General features: G+C 45.5%; 1 protein-coding gene across 3 annotated transcripts in view; it reads left to right on the forward strand.

Annotated features, from left to right (window-relative positions):
• Dpf3 (double PHD fingers 3) overlaps positions 1 to 21846 on the forward strand; it is a 297137-nt gene that overhangs the window by 214464 nt on the left and 60827 nt on the right. For 2 of the 3 annotated variants that reach the window (XM_052739375.1, XM_052739376.1), the window contains exon 8: positions 12498 to 12626. In XM_052739375.1, coding sequence (XP_052595335.1) covers positions 12498 to 12626 — 129 coding nt within the window. Of the gene's footprint in view, positions 1 to 12497; positions 12627 to 15309; positions 16658 to 21846 lie in introns of all 3 variants that reach the window. The other variant, XR_008218495.1, reaches the window with a different exon arrangement.

The following is a 21846-nucleotide window of genomic DNA, read 5'->3' on the forward strand; positions in this document are numbered from 1 at the left end:
CTTAGACTTGGTTCTGATTCTTCTGTCCAAGCAAAACCCAAGAATTTATGGAGCCCTTGCTGTATGTGTGCCCATTTGTGGGAATATATATATATATATATCTCCAACAGGCCTCCCATCTGGAAGAACAAATGGTCATTGTCTTAGTTAGGGTTTCTATTGCCGTGAAGAGACACCATAACCACGACAACTCTTATAAAGGAAAACATTTAATTGGGGGCTGGCTTACAGTTTCAGAGGTACAGATAATAGCCCACTCTCATTGTGGCGAGAAGCATGGCAGCATGCAGACACACATGGTACTGGAGAAGGAGCTGAGAGTTCTACATCTTTATCTGCAGGCAGCAGGAGGACACACTGTGTCTCACACTAGACATAGCTGGAGCATATGAGACCTCAAAACCCGCCCCCACAGTGACACACTTTCTCCAACAAGGCCACACCTCCTAATAGCACCACTCCCTATGGGCCAAGCATTCAAACACATGAGTCTATGGGGGCCACACCTATTCAAACCACCACAGTCATTGTCCTTGGAAAACTTCTAGGGTAACTGAGGAAGAAGACGGATGCATGAAACCTGGCAAGAGAAAGAGGTGACATGGAATCCAGTCAAGGGTGCCCTCCTGTATTCACCAGGCCACTTTCCTGGGGCTGACGAGTCACATGCTGACTTTGTCTGAGCCTCTGTGATTCCTCTCACATTTCTGTCATAATTATATAGAATGTTCAGGATTTGAGGAATTCTACAGACTGAGCAGCGTTGGTGACAGCAGAAGCACTCACTAGCATATCTTGAGTGTCACAGACACAGCGCTCAGCCTGCTGTGAATGCTTGGCTCATTCACTCGTTACAATAACCCTCTAAGGTGGCTGCTCTCTTGCCCAGAAGCACATGAAGACCAGATGACATTCCTGTGGATATGGCACGAATGTAGATTCGTGAGTTTATCTCTGTTTCCTGAGAAAGCTTGCTTATTTAGGCCTTTGATTTTTCTTCCCATTTCATCAGAAATGAAATGATTTTGCATGTAGGAGGGGAAAGGAGGGGGGGAAACACATGATGGGAAATCTATTAGGTACCTGGCAGTTTTCACACATCATCTCAAGTAATGCTCACAAGTCCAAGTGGCATGTGCTAGAATTCTCATTTTACGGAGGAGAAAATGGGGAGGTCGGAGAGGCTTGAGTAACTTGTTTCAATGTACCCAGCGAGTTGGAAAGCTGAGATGAGGATGGCTTGGACACCCTTCAGCTCTGTCAGGACACTGGAATCCCAAGTGAGGGGTCCCAGGCCCAGGCTCCTGGGTCTTTCTCATGGACCTACCGATGATGTCCTTTTTCACCTGTCAGCTAGCTGTCAAATACACCTCATTACACAGTAGGTTTTCAGAAGCGATGGACGCATTAACAGGCCACATCTTTGTTAGCTTATGCTGCCTATTAGCTTGTGTCTTAGTTAGGTTTCTATGGCTGTGATAAAACACCATGCCAAAAAGAACTTGGGGATGAGGAGGTTTAATCTCACATTTCTAGTTAATGTTCCATTGCTGAGGGAAATCAGGGCAGGAATTCAGGCAGGGCAGGACCCCGGAGGCAGGAACTGCAGCAGAGACCATGGAGGGGTGGTTTGCTCCTCATGTCCTGCTCAGCCTTCTTTTTCATAATACCCAGGACCACCAGCCCAGGTGTGGCACTGCCCACAGTGATCTAGGCCCTCCCGTATCAATCATTATCGATTGATCATCAATTAGGAAACAGACCAAAGTCTTGCCCACAGGCCAATATGGTGGAGGCATTTTCTCAATTGAGATTCCTTCTTCTAAAATGACTCTAGCTTGGGTTAAGTTGACCTAAAAACTAGCCAGCACAGTTTGCTTTCTATTGCTGTGGTAAAACACTGACTGACAGACACCAACTTGGGGAATAAAGGTTTTATTTTTGCTTGCAAATTAGAGACAGTCATTGAGAATGATGCCAAGCAAGAACTCATGAGAACACTTGAAGCAGAAACTGAAGTAGAGGCTATGGAGGGATGCTGCTTACTGGCGTGTACCCTCTGACTTGCTCAGCTACTTTTCTTAGACAATCCATGCATTCCTGCCTGCCCACAGTGGAATGGGCTCTTCTATAGCAATTATCAACCAAGAAAATGCCTACAGATATGCCCACAGGTCAATCTCATGAAGGCAATTCCTCAACTAAGGATCCTTCTTTTCAAAGGCAATTCCTCAACTAAGGATCCTTCTTTTCAAGATGTATCAAGTTGATAACCAAGATTAGCCATCAAAGACTGTCATAACAGAATTCTAGACTGAGTGGCTGGAACAACAGAAATTGAATTCTTATAATGCTAGACATAGAGGTCCAAGACCAAGATGACAACAGAGTTAATGTCCTGTTAGGGCCTTATCCTTGGGATATACCAGCCACCCTCTTGCTCTGTTCTCATACAACCTTTCCTCTATGTGTGCAGGCAGAGAGAAAGAGAACTCTTTGATATCTTATCCCTACTTCCATCATGATGGCCCCATCCTCACAACTTTACCAAACCTATTTACTTTCCAAAGACCCCAGTTCCAAATAACATCACATTGGACATAGGGCTTCCATATAAGATCTGGGGGGATGTGGGGATACACTTTGATCCACACCAGACACATTTATTTCTTAAAGTTCTTTGATGACTTTTGCTATTTGTGATGGTTTTATGGACCTTGCCCTTCACATTACAGAGTCTCAGTGGGTCTGTAATCTCTAAGCAAGTTTTAGTATAGTTAAAAAAAAAAAGCCAAACATTACACTATTTTGTGATTTTCCTGGACCTTTTTTTATTTTATTATTTTTTTTTATTTTGCAATACAGTTCAGTTCTACATATCAGCCACGGATTCCCTTGTCCTCCCCTCTCCCTCCCCCCTCACCTTCCCCCCAGCCCACCCCCTATTCCCACCTCCTCCAGGGCAAAGCCTCCCCCGTGGACTGAGATCAACCTGGTAGACTCAGTCCAGGCAGGTCCAGTCCCCTCCTCCCAGGCCGAGCCAAGCGATCCTGCATAGTCCCCAGGTTTCAAACAGCCAACTCATGCAATGAGCACAGGACCCGGTCCCACTGCCTGGATGCCTCCCCAACAGATCAAGCCAATCAACTGTCTCACCCATTCAGAGGGCCTGATCCAGTTGGGGACCCCTCAGCCGTTGGTTCATAGTTCATGTGTTTCCATTCGTTTGGCTATTTGTCCCTGTGCTTTATCCAACCTTAGTTTTTCTTTTTACTTTGTATCTTACCATTTCCTTAGCTTAAAACAGCAACAACAACAACAACAACAAAAACACAAAAAAACTTACTCTTTTCATTTAAAAATAATAAAATGTGAAAAATTTAGAGTGCATCTTTGGCTGTTATTTTCTTTCAATGCCCATCCCTTATCAGATGTTCCTGAACAATATATACGCATCTGTCTCGTTCTCTTCTTCTGGCTACCACTGGCTCCGTCATGTGTCACTACAGTGCCTATTCCTCTATTCCCCCGCCTTCTTCTTGCCTCTTGTATGTAGTCTGTTCTCCACAGAGCAGCCTGAGTGGTCTTTTAAAGGGACAAATAGATCATAGCTCACACATGTGCACAATCTGTGCTTCTCACACAAGGCCCTCGTGTTGGCTTCTTAGAGTGTGGTCAGCAGCACCAGCACCACCTGGGACCGTGGTGGCCAGTCATCTAGACCCCCAGGAAACCCTTGGTCAGAGGCAAACCTTGAAGGTTGGCCATCTTACTGGAGAACTTGTAAGAAGTTTTCAGGCCCTTCCCTAGATCCATGAACTCCAACTTGAATTTTAATGGACTCTCAATGTGACTTTCATCTCATTTTATTTTTGTGTCGGGGGATGGGGGGTGGGGGGTGGGGGGGTGGCACATGTCAGAGAGCACATGCATGGAGGTCAGAGGATAATTTGTGGGAGTGAGTTCTCTTTTTCCACCATGTGGGTCCTAGGGTTCAACTTCAGATTTCAGGTTTGGCAGATGCCTTTACCTACTGAACTTTTTTGGCAACCTCCCCAAATGATTTTCATAGCAAAGTTTAGGAAACCCTACCTTTTAAAAAACAGTGGTTTGTGTGTGTGTGTGTGTGTGTGTGTGTGTGTACATATATATGCATATATACATATACATATATATGCATATATACATATACATATATGCATGCATACATACATATATACATACATATATACATATATATACACACATATACATATATACATACATATATACATATACATATACATATACATATACATATACATATACATATACATATACATATACATATACATATACATATACATATACATATATATATAAAATGTCTTGCCTATGTATACTGCCAGATTCTTGGACTTGAGTTTCCTGAAGGCGTGGTTGTATGTTGTGGTAAGGTGTATTTGGTGGGCTACCCAAGGACACACAGTCTGGGTTGAGTGCCAAGTTCGTCGTTAACTTTTGCCTTGGATAAGCTGCTTTGCCTTCTTGTGCCTCGAGTACCATTGACGTGAAAGTACAACATCGATGATGCTATCTTCTGGCTATGATGAAGATGTAGTGAGTCAAGTCATTAGAGAGTGCAGTCTGTGGCATCGGCGATAGAGCTGCCACGTGTCCCGCGAGAGTTGTGTGTGCTAGTTTAGATCTGAAATGTTCCTCCAAGGCTCGTGTGTTGAAGGCCTAGTCCTCGGCCCACGGGGCTATTGAGGAATGATCAAATCTTTGGATTGGGGGGGGTAGTGGACATAGTGGGAGGAAGCTAGGTCATTGTGTGTGTGGGGGTGTGACTTTAAAGGGGATATTGCGGCCCTTGCTGCTTCCTGTCTCTCTCACTTGGCTTCCTGATTGCCAGGGGTTGAATAGGTTTCCTCTGTCACACCCCCCTTACCCATGATGAACTGTGCTACTGCAGGCCTAACAACTGACTAGTGAGACCTGGGATCCTCCGTCTGTGCCTCTCAGTACCAGGATTACAGGTTCACGCTGACACACCCAGCTTTTTACATGAGCTCTGGGGGCCCCAAGCACGTGCAGCTTTACCTACCATGCCATCTCCCTAGCCCTCCACTTGGTGTTTTGAGACAGGATCTCTCACTAGCCTGGAACTCTTGGGTTAGGCTAGGCTGTCTGGCCAGCGTTCGCCAGGGATCTACCCGTGTTTGTCTCACCAGTGTTGAGATTAGAAGCATGCACCTCCACACCGGGCTTCTTCATGTGGGTTCTGGGAATCAGAAGTCAGGTCCTCATGCTTGTACAAGAGGTCCTCATGTACATTGACTGAACTCTTTTCCTTAATACCCTTTCTGTCCCCAAAGCAAACCTTTCTGGCTCCTGTCACCTGCCTCCTGCCCTCCCCTCTGGGTGTGTCCTTCTGCTTGGGCCATCAGACCTGGGCTTTGCTGTTTTTTGGTCTCCTAGTCTCTTGGTCTTTTCCTAATCCTTAGGTCTGAAGCACAAGGCCCAGCCTTTTCTTTTTTCTTTAAAGACTCTATTCTTAGTCTGTTGGGCACAGAAAATGTGAGTTGTTTTGCAGACTGAGTTCAGAGGTGGTGATGATGGGGAGATCACCCTGGCCTGGCACATTGTCCCTCCACAAAGCCGGCCTCTGTGAATATGTGTCTATCCTCTCATTGTTTACTATCAGCTTGGTGACAATCTCATGTGCCAGGTGCCAGGAACACAGAGAAGAAAGGGAGTGCTCCTGCCCTCAGGGAGCTCCTGGCTAATTGGGAAAGAGACGCAGACATGAAAGGATGAAAGCCAGCATCCCTTTGGGTTGGGATAAATTCCCTCTCCTGTCTTTTCTTCTGCACTATTCTAATCCTCAAGTAATAGACGGAAAAGGACATTAAATAGTCCTCTAACACGTTGCCTGCTCTAGACAGGTGTATGCAGTGGTTCCGAGGGACCCCCCCCCCCACTGTGTGCTGAGGCCTCCTCAGAGATGCCAGCCCTCCAAACCTGCCTTTAACTCCTTAGCACCTCGTGTCTAGCTTCCCTGTGGCGTGTGCTGCCTTCCGGCTCACTTTGTCTCATGTTGTCCTTGACGATACAGAGTGCGGCAATTTATCAGGCTCATCCATAAACTTGAAGACTTATTAAATCAGCCCTGGGCCTCCCCTTCTCCAGACAGACTAATCTCAGGGCTATGACTGTTCTACATTGCTGTCCCCTGTCCAGCCTTACCCGCCATTCACATTGTTCTCAGCGCTTGGTGGCCAAATGGTGGGGGAAGAGGACTCTTGATGGTAAAGATCATGTGGGGAGTGAACCTTGGTGTCCATTTCCCCGAGGGGCTCCTAGATCCTCTATGTCTTTCTGCATCCAGGGTGAAAGGCATTGTTTGCCTTTTTCCTGGAGCCCAGAAGCAGGGGCTGATTGCTAGGAGGTGGCCACACACCAGCCTGAATGGAATCCCAACACTTTTATTCCTTGGATCTGTGGGATTTATTTTTTCATCAATTCTAGGGAAGCAGTGAAAAAGGTGGCAGGCCTTGAGGATAATTTATATGAGTAAACACGTAAGGAGTCGGGTGAGCGCAAGCATGAGAATTAAGGCCATTTATCGAGGCTTTGATGCTCTGCTTGCCCTCTGGTCCAGCCTTCCCCACAGTCTTGATCACACCACTTTTAACCCTCTCCTGGCTCTGTTCCACATCGGGCTGCTTCCATCTCTGCCCCGCTGCCTTCCCTTCCCTGTTTTCTGCGTGCTCCCCTGCCCCTCCCACAGCCCTCATTAAAGGCTGGGAGAAGGTAGTGGATGTGGCCTCCAGCTGAGGCCTGCTCACTGATTCTGAAGGGAAGGCACATTTGGTTGATGCTCTCCCTCCTCACCCTCCCTGTCTCCAAAGCTGCTTCCTCCAGTCTTTCCTGTCCACTGTGTTTTCTATGGGCAGCCTGGGGCAGCCTTTCCGCACGCCCTCTTTCCCACTCCCCCTTTTTTTACTTTGTCTTCTAAAGATGCGCCTGCACAGCCAAGTGGTACCAGGCTAAGATGCTTTACACTTGAGAGATGAAGTAATAACAGGTGGCAAGAGCAGAGGCTGCTGGAGCCCAGGATTCCAGTTGCCATGGAAACATGTCAGACCTGTAGAGGGACACAGGAACTGTCAGCCATGGAGGGTGGTGGGGGAACAAGGGAGAGGGGTTAGGAGAGGCACATCTTTTCCTGGAGGGCTCTGCTTATGGCTCCCCATTTCTTTTCAGGTGCTATACACCCCAACCAAGCAGGCTCTGGACAAAACAGCTGCAGAACAGGGGCTGGAGCTCAAGCTAGCTAGTGGACATTGAACATGGCCTCCTGCTTGTGCACACCAGGTCCTGGCAGGCAGCCTGAGCATCTGCTCAGAATGGGAGGCCATGCCTTTGTGCACATGCCAGGAGAGGCATCAACTTCTGGCCTGCTTCCTCTTTCCCCAGGACACCTGGGATATGGTTCTCATCTCTCCAGAGCTCAGGAGAGGGGTTACCAATGGTGACTAGACTGTCCCACCAGTCCTTCTGTCCGTGAAAGACAGGTACATTGCAGCAGGGATGGCATTAACATGAGGGAAAGACAGCCCTGTCATGGATTTGGGGCTTTATTTTCCATAGCTATAAGACATAATTTAATCACTAAGTCCCTTAGCATACACATGTCCCTAGCCTGCCTGCCTGCTCTCACTCCTCTGAGCATGGTAGCTAGACTCTTTGAACCAGTGAAACAGCACGTGTTGGACATGTAGGATAGACACCTGTTTCTTTTCCTTTTGCTGATTTGAGTTATCTGAATACCCCCCCTTACTTCTGTTACTTCCCCCTGCATTTCTTCATGAACTTTGCTCCTGACCTCTATTTGTTTTTCCGTTGAGGTTTTCTTGAGTCGCCTCCCCCAGGTAAATGCGCAAACTCTCAAGGCTTGCTTTCTTTTCCTGGCAGTTTGCTTGCACCCCTTCTATGATCTCAGTCATGGATATCAGTCAACAGTGAAGCAAAGCCATCATTGTGGACACTGCCATCAAGACACCATGGGGGGTTTTGTCCTCGGCATTGTCTTATTCTACAAAGTGAGACTCAATTTCCCATAGACAGAAGCAGAGCCTCCATTTAAATCCCATGTACAAAGTCTGGGCCAGCCCCCTATTTATAGTAAAATCCTTTTTATGATGATCTCATGTACGATGCCTGGAAATTTCTTGTGGCAGGTCAGACCATAGGCCAATGTAGCCACAGTGTGAGCTGTGACTTAACACTCTTTAAGAGCCTCTGGAGTTCGCTGGAGAAGTGTTTTCACAGAGTTCACCCTGGATGGATTACTGTGGCAGAGACATTAAATTGAAGTTCAAAAGGAATCTCTGCTTTTATCAGGTCAATCAAAATAATTTTTTATTGCCTCAAGCTTTATAATTAATATATTGGGTGAATCAAATAGACTCAAAAGAGATTTATTAAATGCTTGCTATACAAGGTATGGACAGAAAGCATTTGCTTCCGGACCTCCTAGGAGGCTGGGAAGTATGAATTTCTGGGGATATAGACAACTGGGGAAGAAGCCCATCTCCTTTTTTGCAACTGAGATCTGGAGCCAATATTGTAATCTTTTTGGATTTTGGTTGCCTCACCCTTCAAACAACTCCTTCTTCACACAGGTTCTGAAGGAACCAAGGCAATAATGTGTCTGGCCTCTTAGCAGAAGTCCCACCATAGCTGTGTAGTAGATACCTGATCCTCATCCTTCTCAGCAAGCCATGGAGCCACAGAGAAGCTAAGTGGGTAGACAGGACCTAGTATCACTTCTCAAGAGGTAATGAATTATGGTTTTGTGCTTTTTGGAGTGGTTGTGTTAGCCAGACTTTCGTCGCTCTGATAAATGCCCCAGAGAAACAATTCAAAGGAGAAAAGATGTATTTTGGTTCCAAGTTTCAGAGGTTTCAATCCACACCTGCCCAGTTCTGGATTTTCGGGGTTATGATGAGGCAGAGCATCATGGCAGGCAAGGTATAGTGGTAGGCATGGCAGGGCAGAGCTGCCCATTTCAGATGGCCGGGAATCAGAGTAGCCTAACAGGAGGGGACCAGGGCCATGGCATGCCTCCAGAGACATGCCCCCAGTGACCCACTTTCTTCACCAAGGCTCCTCCACCTTCTACAGTTCCACTGTCTCCCAATTATCTGCTTGGATTTTGAACCTATCATTTGGATTAGATCACTGATTAGATCAGAACCTGTATAGTACAATCACTCCCCTTAAAGTTCTACCTTGGAATACTGCTGCCTTGAAAACCAAGCCTTTCAATACATAGAGTTTTAAACCATAACAGTTGCATACAGTAGTATTCTGCTAGCGATTCGGGACCTTCAGCTACCTACTCTTGCATACTTGGGAGTGGTTGTGAGTCCATCTGTTTGAACATGGACCATCTCTTTGAAGAGTCAAGAAAAAAAAAAAAAAAACCAAGAGCGAGAAAAGATTGCTTTGCCAGAGGGAAAGCCGATACCATGCTCTGGATTCTTGAAGAAGGTCCCAGGTGCATCGTGGGATACCTGTTTACATCTTTGTCACCTTTTCTAAGCCATTCATCCCACAAATTGTTGGTAACCATTTCCGGTATGTAAGTCATGCAGGTGGTCCAGTGGTAAACCTATCTAAAGGAATGTATGAGGCAGGTGTGCATATTTATCAAGAGATGTAACAGTGATACCAACCTAGTGCCCTCCCCAAGGCATAGTCATTGCTGCCTGGGAATAGGGAGGGTTCGTGGAAGTGCCTGTGCTCTCCAACCAATCTTGAATATCCAAAAGCGTAAGAGAACCAATGCACATGCTCTTAGCCCATCCCTTGTCATTGTATTGAGATGGAAGGAGGCTTTGATCCCGTCACTCCAAGAAGAGAGTAGAGCCTCAACTGAAGTTAAAGCATGGCTATTACTGTCCCCTTGCTCCTTTCTCCCCACTCATGGCATTCTACCAGGGAGCTATACCCCTCTTCCTCACTGTCACTTTATAAACTGGACCATTGCTAAACAACAACATACCCCTCACCTCCCTTATCACAATTGTACCTACCCGAGTCTACCTTCCTCACTCCCTTATACAGACATTTTTGTCTTCCTGTATATGTAGGGGCACTGCTCTGACACCCTGACATCAGAAACTTCTTTAAAACTAGGATCCCATGCATTCCAGACAAGCACTCTACCAATGAGCTATATAACCAGCCCTCTTCTGACTATTTTATTTTAAAATTTGAGACAGGGTTCCAGGAGTTGCCCAGGTTGGCCTTTAACACCCCTTGGCAAGCCTTGAACTTCTGATTCTCTAGCCCCAGCCTCCTGAGTAACTGGGAATACAGGCCTGAACCATCAGGTCTGACTTGGAGCTCTTGATTGTACCTATTTAGTGAATAATGTAAAGAATAGCCTGGAAGTTATTCTATCTATTTTGTGAATAATGTAAAGGACAGTCTGGAAGTTATTATTCTCTATATTTTCCCTCTTTGTCTTTATATATCATCAGGGGATGCAGTCAATTGAAGACATTCAGATTTTTTTTGGTGGCAGAAGTATTTTGAGAATAGGGAAGACACCTGACATTGCAGGAAGTCTGTGTGTGCATAGAAGAAAGTCAGACTGGGACCCTGAGACCTTCTTGGCGTGGCGTATATGGGATATATCTCTTTCTGTATGTGGGAAGTTACTCAGATGTGGTTATCATTGCACACTTTATATCTAGTTCACCCAATCATGAAACTTTGCTTCTAAATTGAATATTTTCCCACCTCTAGTTTATATTTACCACTTAATAGACTTCAGTGTATCTTTTGAGTAGGAAACCTTATGTTTACTTGCTTCTTAAACATGCTTAGATTTTCTCCAGAAAGTACTGAAAATGAGGAAGAGGGCAATTGAAAAAGGCGGAAAGGGCGGAGACTGGTGTTTCTCCTTGGGCAAAGCACATTTAATAGACAGAGTAAAATTTTGGCAGATGCACAGGCCTTGGGAGAGTATTTGGAGAGCCACCCTGCTTGCTCTGCAGATGTCTTTGAGATCCAGTGGCTACGGAAGGAGAGCCCAACCTCAGAAGACCACAGAGGGTGGCCCATTCCTCTGCTTCTCCCAAAGAGCCCACACTTTTCTTGCAGAGGATTGTCTGCCTGCTTGAAGATGGAAATCAATGACTTAGAAACTGATTAAACAATTCAAATAGCAACTGATAAATGGATTAACCCTCTGTAATGTAATTCTGCTAGCTTTTGTCTTCCGCCTTCCCCAGGTAAGTTTTCTATTCCTGGAGGCAAAGCGAGGCATGGAGGAAGCAAAGGCCAGAGGGAATCATATTAAAGGGGGTGAATCCGTTTATCACTTACTGTCTGGCTGGTATTTCTGCTCACATATCTGCTTCCTCTTCACAGATTTATACCCTATGGGACCCTGATTAGTGTTAGCCAGTGAATAATGAAAGATAGCCGCAGACATGGAGGATGTTAAGGAGGAAGATACCCTAGTGGTTAAGGCTGATTCCACAAACAGAGAGACTCTTCTTTTTAGTGGCAATGAGGGAGTGTGACTATCACTAAGAAATGTCTACAACAGGATGAGAGAAATAAGAAAATGGAAGCATTCTCCCATGCAAGGAACCTGTTCTAGGCTTTTCAACCAGCCCCTAGTAACTGGGAATGACTTGGGGCCTCAAAGGCATGGGTACTGTCACCGGGCTCTGTTTTCGAGGTCACACCTGAAGAATACGTTTGTTTTGACATTCAGCAGGGATAGGTTATGGAGTTATGGTGTTCAGTTACTTGTGAAGATCTTAGGCCTACACATATGCTCACTCCCCCATCATTCTGTCCATCTCTGACATGAGACTGAGCTAAGTGTCCAGTCAACTTGTGTCCACTTCTAATTCCAGGTATTGGGGTTCTTCAGATGGACTTAGCCTACTTGCTTTCCATGATCAATGAGTCTAAAACCTGAGAGTTGAGGCTAAGAACAGACATTTGTGTGCACTCCAAGATGTTTATCAAGAGTTCTCAAGAGCCTCTCCAGCACGCTGTCTGGAAGTGACTAGCCACAGATACTGAATAAGTGTCTCTCTCTCAAAGGCTAGGCCAAAGCATTGGCTGTCCTCTTCCTCCAGTCATCACTGTTTACAATTTCCATCTGATGTTTTGGAGTCTGTGCAGGATTAACAGAGGTTGACTTGACGAATGACACATGCCATTTCTGAGTAGTTTATTAATTTAGGGACGGAATCAGAGGGGGCAATGAGGTTTCTATAAAAAAACATTGAACTGGGAAAACTTGCAAAGATGAGATTTTGAATGATTTGCAAGATGGGTATCATTGGACCCATAAGAATAAAAAAAAAAAGCAGCTATAACAAACTCTTCCATTCTAAGCTTTCTGTTCTCTGCTACACTCCAGTAGAAGGGGCAGCATCTAAGTCTAAAACTGGAATTCTTTCTCAATGTTTCCACAGCCCAGAAAGGACCAGACGGGACCGTCATTCCCAACAACTACTGTGACTTCTGCTTGGGGGGCTCTAACATGAACAAGAAGAGCGGGAGGCCTGAAGAGCTGGTGTCCTGTGCAGACTGTGGACGCTCTGGTGAGTGTGACCCCTTCCTGCACTGTGTGCCATAGACCTCCTCTATCTGGATTGCTCTGCCATCTCCCCGTGGCTGGGGAGGGAGAGGAGAGTGGAGAAGTGATGGTGGCGGTGGTGACTTTGAGGGGAAAGGGGTTTGCAGGTCATGTTCATGTCTTTCCTCTTTGGGTCTTAAAGGACAGAAACCCATTCTCTGGGTCCCAGGGGAAAGGACAAGGAGAAGGTCTGGCCTATCCATGAGGTGGACATTACTTTGTATGTGTAGTTGTGGTCCAAAATACAGTAGAGCAGAGATACCTGGAGACCCCAGGCAACATGCTAGCCTGTGCTGGAAGACGAACATGTAACAAAAATTGTGTGTTCTGTGGAAACACAAGTATGAGGGAAGCAGCCACATCCTGATCTGTGGGGCTTGCAGATTCCTGGGCCCCTTTATGGAAGCATAAACCTACCAGCACCATTGACCACTCATCCCATATTTCCATGGAAACAGGACAGAGCTCCCTACACATGAGGGCAAAAGCATCCTTGAGACCAACCTGCATACTCCTTTCATCTTCAATGTATCCAAAGACTAAAGTATTAAAAAGAGGCTTTTGGTCTTGTTCCTTCATTCTTAAAATGAGTTCGATAGAGTCTTGGCTATGGATTGGTTTTCAATTGTAGATAGATTATTGTTTTTGCCTGATCATGGTTGGTTGGTGCCACCTTCCCCCATAATTTTTCTATTTAATAAGTAACCCAAGGCACAAGGTAGGGAGGAGAGATGATCTCAGATGCTATCTTCAGTTTCACCAGTGGCTCGCTACAGGCGAGACCTTGGTTGGGTGGTTGGGTCTAGCATGAGAGGTCATTTCATCTTTTGAACCCAGCATTGTTTCAGCCCCAGTCCCAGGAGAAGGACTGAGGTGACCTTGTCTTGGTCTTCTGCAATGATTCGGTTCTCCCTCCCGGGTCCTAAACCTTACCTTTAGCGCTATGTGTTTGGAAGCTAAGGTTGTTTAGGGCTCTAGACAGCCTTGAGCGATAAACCAATAATTGGAAACACAACTTAGTGTCCATTGCATAAGACCCTTTACATTTAATTCTCAAGGACCCTACCAGAGAGCTCCTTTCATGCCACTCTGTCGATTCACTCATGGTCCAAACGTGACATGTAACACTGAACTTTTTACTTAGAAGACACGACCCTTATGGTAGATGGCGCTGGTTTTTAGCTGTTTTTAAAAAAGACAATTAAACAAATGAACTTCAACCCAGTGCTTTTTATTTGTTTTAAGATCAGGCACTCAGACAACGTCTCTTCTCTCAGAAGCAAGGCCACTTGGTAGAGTGGTGTGCTGGGCAGGGTCCTGTGGATTACCGCAGGCTTTGGTGGGTTAGAGCAGGCAGTGCTAGAGTTCCCACTGTAAACCTGCTGTCATTGCACCCTTTCCTCCAACACCAAGATGAGGTACTTCAACCGGTCCGTGGGCATCAGAAGCAGGATTTTTTTTTTTTTTTTCTGCATGAAGCTTCTCTTTCGCTCAGCGTTTCTTGCCTTGGTTCTGTCTGACATGTACTTCATGTGTCAAGTTACAGCACCATTAGGTATTCTCACTGTAATTGCTGGGAACTAACTTGGTGGGTCCTTTATTAACACCTGACTCTAATGTTCCTGAAATAGTTAATATACAGGTTGGCATTAACCCCCGAGTTGGGCTGCTAAGTCAGATGGGTGACTATATCTCGGGGGCCTCCCCAGGGTCCTTCCAGAGAAGACTATGAGTTGGAATAGCGGCTATTCCCTGCTCATCTACCCACTGCCTCTGTTTCCCAGAAGGAAGTGCCTTGTCCAACCCTGGCATGGAAGGGACAGTCACTGTGGTATTGGGTGCCAATAGAGTATGAAACAATTGAAGCCTGAGTTTTACAGGTCTTAGGATACTCTATTCACGAGGCTTTTTAAAGGCCCGTTTCACCTTTGGGTATGTCTTGAGTTTGAGCTGACAGGGTGAACGTTCTGGAGTAGCTGAGACCTTGGTATGCTTAGCGGCTCCAGTGTCTGAGATTACAAGCAGCGGTAAAGTGGGAGGCTCTCCTGAACTAACACTTAGATTCTCCACTGTTCTTTGCTTTCAGTACAAATGAACTACACGGCATGAGGGTGGGACTGAAAGAGCTGTCAAAGCAGGGGATTAGAGGCGGGGAAAAATAAAAATAAGACGGACGGAGGCTTAACCACCTTGAATGGGTTATCTGGCAGTAATACCTTGGTAAAGCTGACTGTCAAAGTGACGGACGAACATTGTTCAAAGAAACGTCAACTGAAACTACAAAGAAATACCAACAAGGCTTTAAAACCACCAAGCGAAAGCATTGTGTGGGGGCAGGGTTGGGTGAGCGTGTGCCTCTGTGCGAGCGAACCAAAGGAGATATCGTGCGTGTATCTCTTGCTGTCAGAAGCTGTGGACACATGTATCATGGTAGGGATGGGACCTCTTCTGGGAAGTGACATCTTCCTGGAAATGTGTGCTTTGTCCCAAATCCCAGTTACCAGGTGATATACCCTGTTAGTCCCTTTTGGTGTAACAGTGGCTTATTACCTTGCTGTTAGGAATAACACTGTAATTATGTAATAAGAATATTAATAATGCTGTCTGTTGCTTAACCCATGTGCTGATATATTCATCATACATGTCAGCTCATTTGGGAGGAGAAGGCAGGAAGGAGAAGGAGGCAGCGGCCGCAGCACGTACCACGGAGGACTTATTCGGTTCCACGTCAGAAAGTGACACCTCAACTTTCTACGGCTTTGATGAGGACGATTTGGAAGAGCCTCGCTCCTGTCGAGGACGCCGCAGTGGCCGGGGTTCACCCACAGCAGATAAAAAGGGCAGCTGCTGAGCCCATGGGACAGACTGTCTGGCCAATTAGCCACCCCCTCTGACTCTGGTCACTGTTCTAGTTCTGATATATATTTTTAAATGAAAGACGACTTGGGCTTTTCCCGTTATTCTTGCTTTTTTCTCCTACCTTCCACGGGTCCCTTCCCCTCCTAGCAGCCTTCTATTCTGGGTACAACAGAAGCACAAACTACTGAAAACAAATCAACAAAAGAGCAGAATAAGAGTCCTCCGGGGAGAGATGGCACCATGGTGGCCTATTTATTTTCCCTAGAAATAGGAAGTTAGGTGGATTTTCTTTCTGCTGGGGGAGGGCATCTTTTTCGATGTGAGCAGAGTTGATTTCCCCAGTTTTCAAGAGAAGAGGAACATGAGGTTTGGAAACAAAGAACAGATAACATTAATAATTATTATTTATATATGCTAGCTATTATTACATTCAGATGAGGGGAGAGAGAGAGAGAGAGGAGAGAGAGAGAGAGGAGAGAGAGAGAGAGAGAGAGAGAGAGAGAGGATGAATTAAGGAAATGGAAGTAATATCCTGTTTAGAGGCAAGCCACAGGGTGTGTGTGTGTGTGTGTGGAGAATTTCCTCAATAGGAGTTGGTGGCTCCACAGAGCAGACCCCTCCATGACCTTTGCATCTTTCTCTCTGCTTGGGAGAAAATGGCAGCCATCCCAGAGAAGCCTGGGGCCACTTCCATTTGGCCTCCCTCCAGCTCTGGCCCTGACCAGCAGTGGCCGCTTCCCTTGGCTCCTCTCTTCTTTTCCTGGTTGCTGGGTTTCCTTCACCTTCGTCTTGGCAAAGATGAGCGTCCATCTGAACACAGGAATGGAATGTCAGCAAGGCACAGGCTCGGCCCTGGCAGAGCCACTGAGGTGGCTCTCCTGGATGGAGGAGCGATACTACACAACGTATCTCCCTCCCTTCGCCCCTGCGTAAAAACATGTAGCCACCCGTTGGAGGATGACGCCTTCCGTATTTCTTCTACTTTTTATAGTGCCTGCCAGGCACTTTGTTTTATCTTTCCAATAGCATTTCCTGAAATAAACCAAAGCAACACTTGGTCCGAGGCCTCAGGGATAAGGAAGACTGTCCACCTCATTGGCAGTCCCTGAGAACAGCTGGGAGGCCCTGCTCAAACAGGTATGTCCTGGCTGAGTTCTTTCACAATGAGTGCGAAACCATCATTGTTTTTATTTTTTTTCCTCCTTTTTTTTTACCTCTTTACTTCTTTCCTTTAGTTCCTCTAAGCTTGCTCTTTTGTGTTTCCGGGTTTCCCTTTTGTGGTACGGGGGTGGTGAATGGAGAGTCTGACCTGTGTGTGCATGCTGGGCCTAGGTGCTGGGCTGAATCTGGCTTGGGCGTAGGGGAGGGGCTTGGTATAATGAATGGCAAGCTTCTGGCTTCTGGCTTTGGCTTTTGGCTTCAACTGCAAGAGAAAGTGGCTGGGGAAATGCTTGGCTGACTTTTCCCTTGGTTAAACGTGGAAGTGAAGTCTGTTGGCTTGGGTAGGAATAAAGAGGCAGAGAACAGTGTACTGCATGTCTAGGGTGGAACTTTGGGCTCTGGGAACCTGTTTCGTGGCCAAGGGACCAAGTCTAAATTAAGGATCTCTGGGCCAGCAAGATGGCTTATTGGGCAAGGGTGCTTGCAGTTATGCCTGACAACCTGAGTTTGATCTGTGGGATCCACACGGTGGAAGGAGAAAACGGACTCTTGCAAGCTGTCTTCTGACATCTCCCTGTGCATCCTGGCATGTGTGAGCATACAAAGACACATTGGAGTATGCATGAGCACATGCACACATACACACAGAGAACAAACCAACCAACCTAGCAAACAAACAATAACCCAATTAAAGACCTCTGATTAAGCACAACACTCAACCCGACTGTTTTGAAGATTCTGAATTCCCAGGAAGTATGGCCAGGGTATGGGGCTTCCATGAGGACACATTTCGAGGTCCTTCCGGTTGCCTACTCAACCGGCTACTTGTGAGTATCAGAGGAGATCTGCTTCACCAGACCAGATTTGGAATATCTCCCTGAACTAGACCACTCCTAAAATAACAAGGAATTCAGCCAAAATAAAGGCGTGCAGACAAAACTACTAAACGGCCCCTTTGAGTTTCCCTAAGAGCCTGAGATAGAGGGACTTCTCCTCTTCTGTTTCAGATGCATATAAGCTTCTCTGAATGTTCTCAGTTTTGAGAGACCGGAAGTGATACTGCCACCCACTTGGGGGATATTCTGCCTAATCTGTATCCTAGGGAATGGACCGTAGCCCTCCATGTGGTTATATTCCTGCATGCTCACATGCATTGGTTCCAGTAGGTCTCTGCTCTTGCTGCCACTATCCACCCTCTGGACTTGCTTCTTTTGATTCGGGTACTGGATTCATAGCCTCATGACTCTCACTGATGAAATGTGAAATTCCAAGTCAATAAAAAAATATATTCAGTCTACACAATCATTTGAACTCTTTCTAGTTGGGTCATGGTCCTGGAATTATCAGGGATAATAGACTTTGAAGTTGGGATATTTTAAAATGCATATATTTAAAACGAATTATTAAAAAAAAATAAAAACCACTTGACTTAGGAGTCTAGCCTGTGCATCTAATAAGGAACCAGTGGTTTAGAGTTGTCTCACAAGGCTAGGCCCCAGGACAGCGTCTGAGAGTGACTTCTGCTTGTCCGGTTTACTTCACTAGTTTCTCTTGTCAGGCACGGTAGCTGCTGTCCTCCTCCACTGGTATAGCCAGCGTGAGCCCAGCAGGGCTGCTGCACATTGCTTGAGCATCACATCTCATTCTCTATATAGCACCAGCATCTATGAACAGACACAGAATTCATATTCCTTAATGAAAACTTTAAGAGGCATTGGAAGGAACCCGGAAGATGATCAGATCCCCATCTTGCACCTTTCAGTTAAGGGAAGATCAACCTGGACAGATTAACTGAGCTCAGTTTGAGTGAGTGGAAGAGAGTTTCTTTAGAGGGCAGTGTCCTAAAGCAGAGGGACGGTGCTTTAGAGAGAAAGCATGGGAGACGGCAGCTGGCTCTCCTGGATCCTGGAAAACTCGATGGCGTTGATATTAGGTCCCTATCCCCCTTCTCCAGAGAACAGAGTGAACATGTGCATGCTGGGCATTATTTGAACAGTTCACTTGACTTCCATCATGATACTCCAAGGTAAATTCTTGTATTACCCCAGCTTACGGGTGAAGAAGCTGAGGCCGAGTAATGAGGTCAAGTGCACCTAGGCCCCACACATAGTGAGGAACCAGGTTTTGACCCCCAGCAGCCTGATTCTAGAGCTCATCTGCTGGCTCTCTACCTGTGCTGTCTCTCAAATGGGCCTTAGTTAAGGAACATGTATCATGCATTGTACATCTCATTCAGTTCTAGTTGAGGTAAAGGATACCTGCAGTGAATGTATCTTTAAAAGCCAACCTTCTGAAAAGCTATTTCAACCACTAAGAATAAGCAATTAGATTTCATTGGAAAGAATTCTAATTCTGATCAAGGTTTGTACAGAATATTGTAGGAAACTCACCCTCTGCAATTTTTAGACAAGACTCTGGATGCCTCATAGGGACATGCCCTCTTTTTTTGTGACCTCAGGAATCACAGGAGTTGTATGAGCTACTAGAAGGTTTTGGTTAAGTATCACTATGAACATTTTGGATCAAAAAGGAAATCACAATCATCTACGAAATGACATGACCAGAATGCTTCAGAAATGTCACCTAAGTTTTTCTCAGTACCAGCCCCAGGATGGGGGAAGGCAAAAAGGTACAGACCTTTCTGTCAGATTCCCATCCTCTGGGGAACTGTTGGTGTAACTGCTGTTGTAATAGGTGGCTATCTGATGTTGGTTCCAACCCCAAACTAAGGCGTCATTTTATGTTCCGGAGACTATGAGGAGATCAGAGTGTACGATCACTACAGCATAGGGAATGAGGAACATGCATTTAATTTTTTAAAGGTACTTTCAAGTCAGCAGCCCAATTTACTGCTGGTATTTTAGAGATAGGGATTTAATAAAAAATAGGATGCTCACATCAACAGCATCCCGGTAAGTTTTCCTGCTTGCTTAGTCTCTCTATGCACCTAATGGGCTGAAGCCTGATATTGCCTTTATACAGCACTTGAGGGAACATGAGATCATTACTTGGGGAGAGAACTAAAGGCTGTTTGGAGGTGCCTACTTCATGGTGGAATACAATTAATTAATTTTATTCCAATATGCCTCCTGTTACAGCTGATGAATATGATCTCGAACATGTACTTAGAGTTTGAGCAGACTCATGAATTAGGAATTTTTCCACAGGGGATTTTGTTTAGCCTTTGGAAGTGAAGTTGCTTATGTTGTGAGTTTTCTGAGAGAGGCATGTTTGATCTAGTGAGTAGACACCTAGAGCAGATAGATACAAAAGAGTTCTAATTTCTGGACTCCACTCCCTGGGTGCGTCTGTTGCTGTGAACACCGCCTTAGTTTTCTCTGTGTCCAGAATGTGGACATTCCTTTTTTTTTTTTTTTTTACCATAATCCGTGGCCAACATTATTGATTACAACCCTGAAAACAACCTTGTGATGTGACATAGATGTCTTCAACCTCCATTTTTCTGGTGAAGAAATTGAGGTTCGGTCAGCTGAGATGATTGGTTTAAAATTCCAAGGTCAGCAAGTTCTGGGTGTCTGGGTCTACTCATTTTTCACATTTAAAACTCAGTCCACGCTGACTTCCTCACAGGTCCCATTTTTGAAGGTATCTTGACTAGAATTAGTAAGGGACTTTATATCTCCTTTGGGTTGAGAAGAGTATTCAATGGAAAACAGACATAAAACAGCAAAGCCACGCCGTTAGACAGTACAACAGTGCTGAGAAGCAGCAATGTCCAAGTTCCCACGAACCTTCTGAAAGGACTAAGCCTGGACTTCCTGTGTGGTCAGGGTTTGGGTGGTGTGGTGCAGTGGTGAGGTGTCAGGGAGGAAACACTTGGAACTCCATTTTGATCATGTGCCCAAGAGCCTGGAACATTAGAACACTGAATCAGATGACACTGGTGTGCTCAATAAGAATGATTTCTGACCATTGATTCAAAATAACAATCAAGGAAAAGCCATTCTACTTGATTAACTTCCAGAATGACTAAACTGATAGAAGATCCTCTTTATAGGAGATTTATTAGCTGGGGCTTGGGAGACAGAGGATCAAAGAACCCACCCAAACCAAACCCACCCAAACCAAACCCACTCAAACCAAACCAAACCAAACCAAACCAAACCAAACCAAACCAAACCAAACCAAACCAAACCAAACCTACACAAAACACACCAGACATAATTGTAATCCCAGTACTAGGGTAGTAGTAGGGGCAGAGATAGGCAGATCCTTCAGGCTGGCTGACTATCCAGCCCAGTATACTAGGTAAGTTGGGTTTAAACTTACCTAGTGTCAAATAAAAGCATGGTCACTCCCTTAGGAATGACTCCTGAGACTGTCTTATGACTTGCACAGCACATGCAAATGCACATATACACACGTGCCCTCCCACCCCCACATCCACACGGAAGAAGTCATTAGTTAAAAATAAAAACAAAAAACCCTCCAGTAGGTTCAAAACCACAGTAAGTTAAAAAAAAAAAAGTTCAATGCTGGCTTCCAACCAATGAATAAAATAAAAACAACAAACCTTAATAATTTCAAAAACTTCCAAGATACCAATTAAAAAAAATCCCATATACCCTTTACCCAGATTTTCCAAATAACCACAGTATACCACTCACAATCAAAAATTCATGTTGGGGCTGGGTGGTGGCGCTCACCTTTAATCCCAGCAGTTGGGAGGCAGAGGCAGGCGGATCTTTGTGAGTTCGAAGCCAGCCTGGGCTACCGAGTGAGTTCCAGGAAAGGCGCCAAAGCTACACAGAGAAACCCTGTCTCGAAAAAAAAAATATTTTGGTACAACACTACAAGCTTCAGACCTAATTCAAATTCTGCCTATTGTCTTGGTAATACCATTTTTCTGATCCAGGATCACACATCGAATCCAGTTGGCCTGTCCTTCCAAAGTTCTTGAACCTGGATTAATGAGTTCCAGTGTCTGCCTTGGGTTTTCAATTTCTTGATGCTTTTGTAAGTGTTAGCTAATCGTTTTAGAGCCTTTGGGTTCCTGTGACGTTTTCTGATGATGTAAACAAAGCTGTGCATTCTCAGTAAGGATGTTATAAAAGGAGGGTGCATCCTTCCCAGTGCTTTGTTTCCAAGGAGGTACATGATTGGCTTAGCTCTTGGCTGGGGAGAAAGACATTTGACCTATCAGC

This window comes from Peromyscus californicus, unplaced genomic scaffold, assembly GCF_007827085.1.
Source record: "Peromyscus californicus insignis strain IS unplaced genomic scaffold, ASM782708v3 Scaffold_15__1_contigs__length_86483966, whole genome shotgun sequence".
Classification (NCBI taxonomy): Eukaryota; Metazoa; Chordata; class Mammalia; order Rodentia; family Cricetidae; genus Peromyscus; species Peromyscus californicus.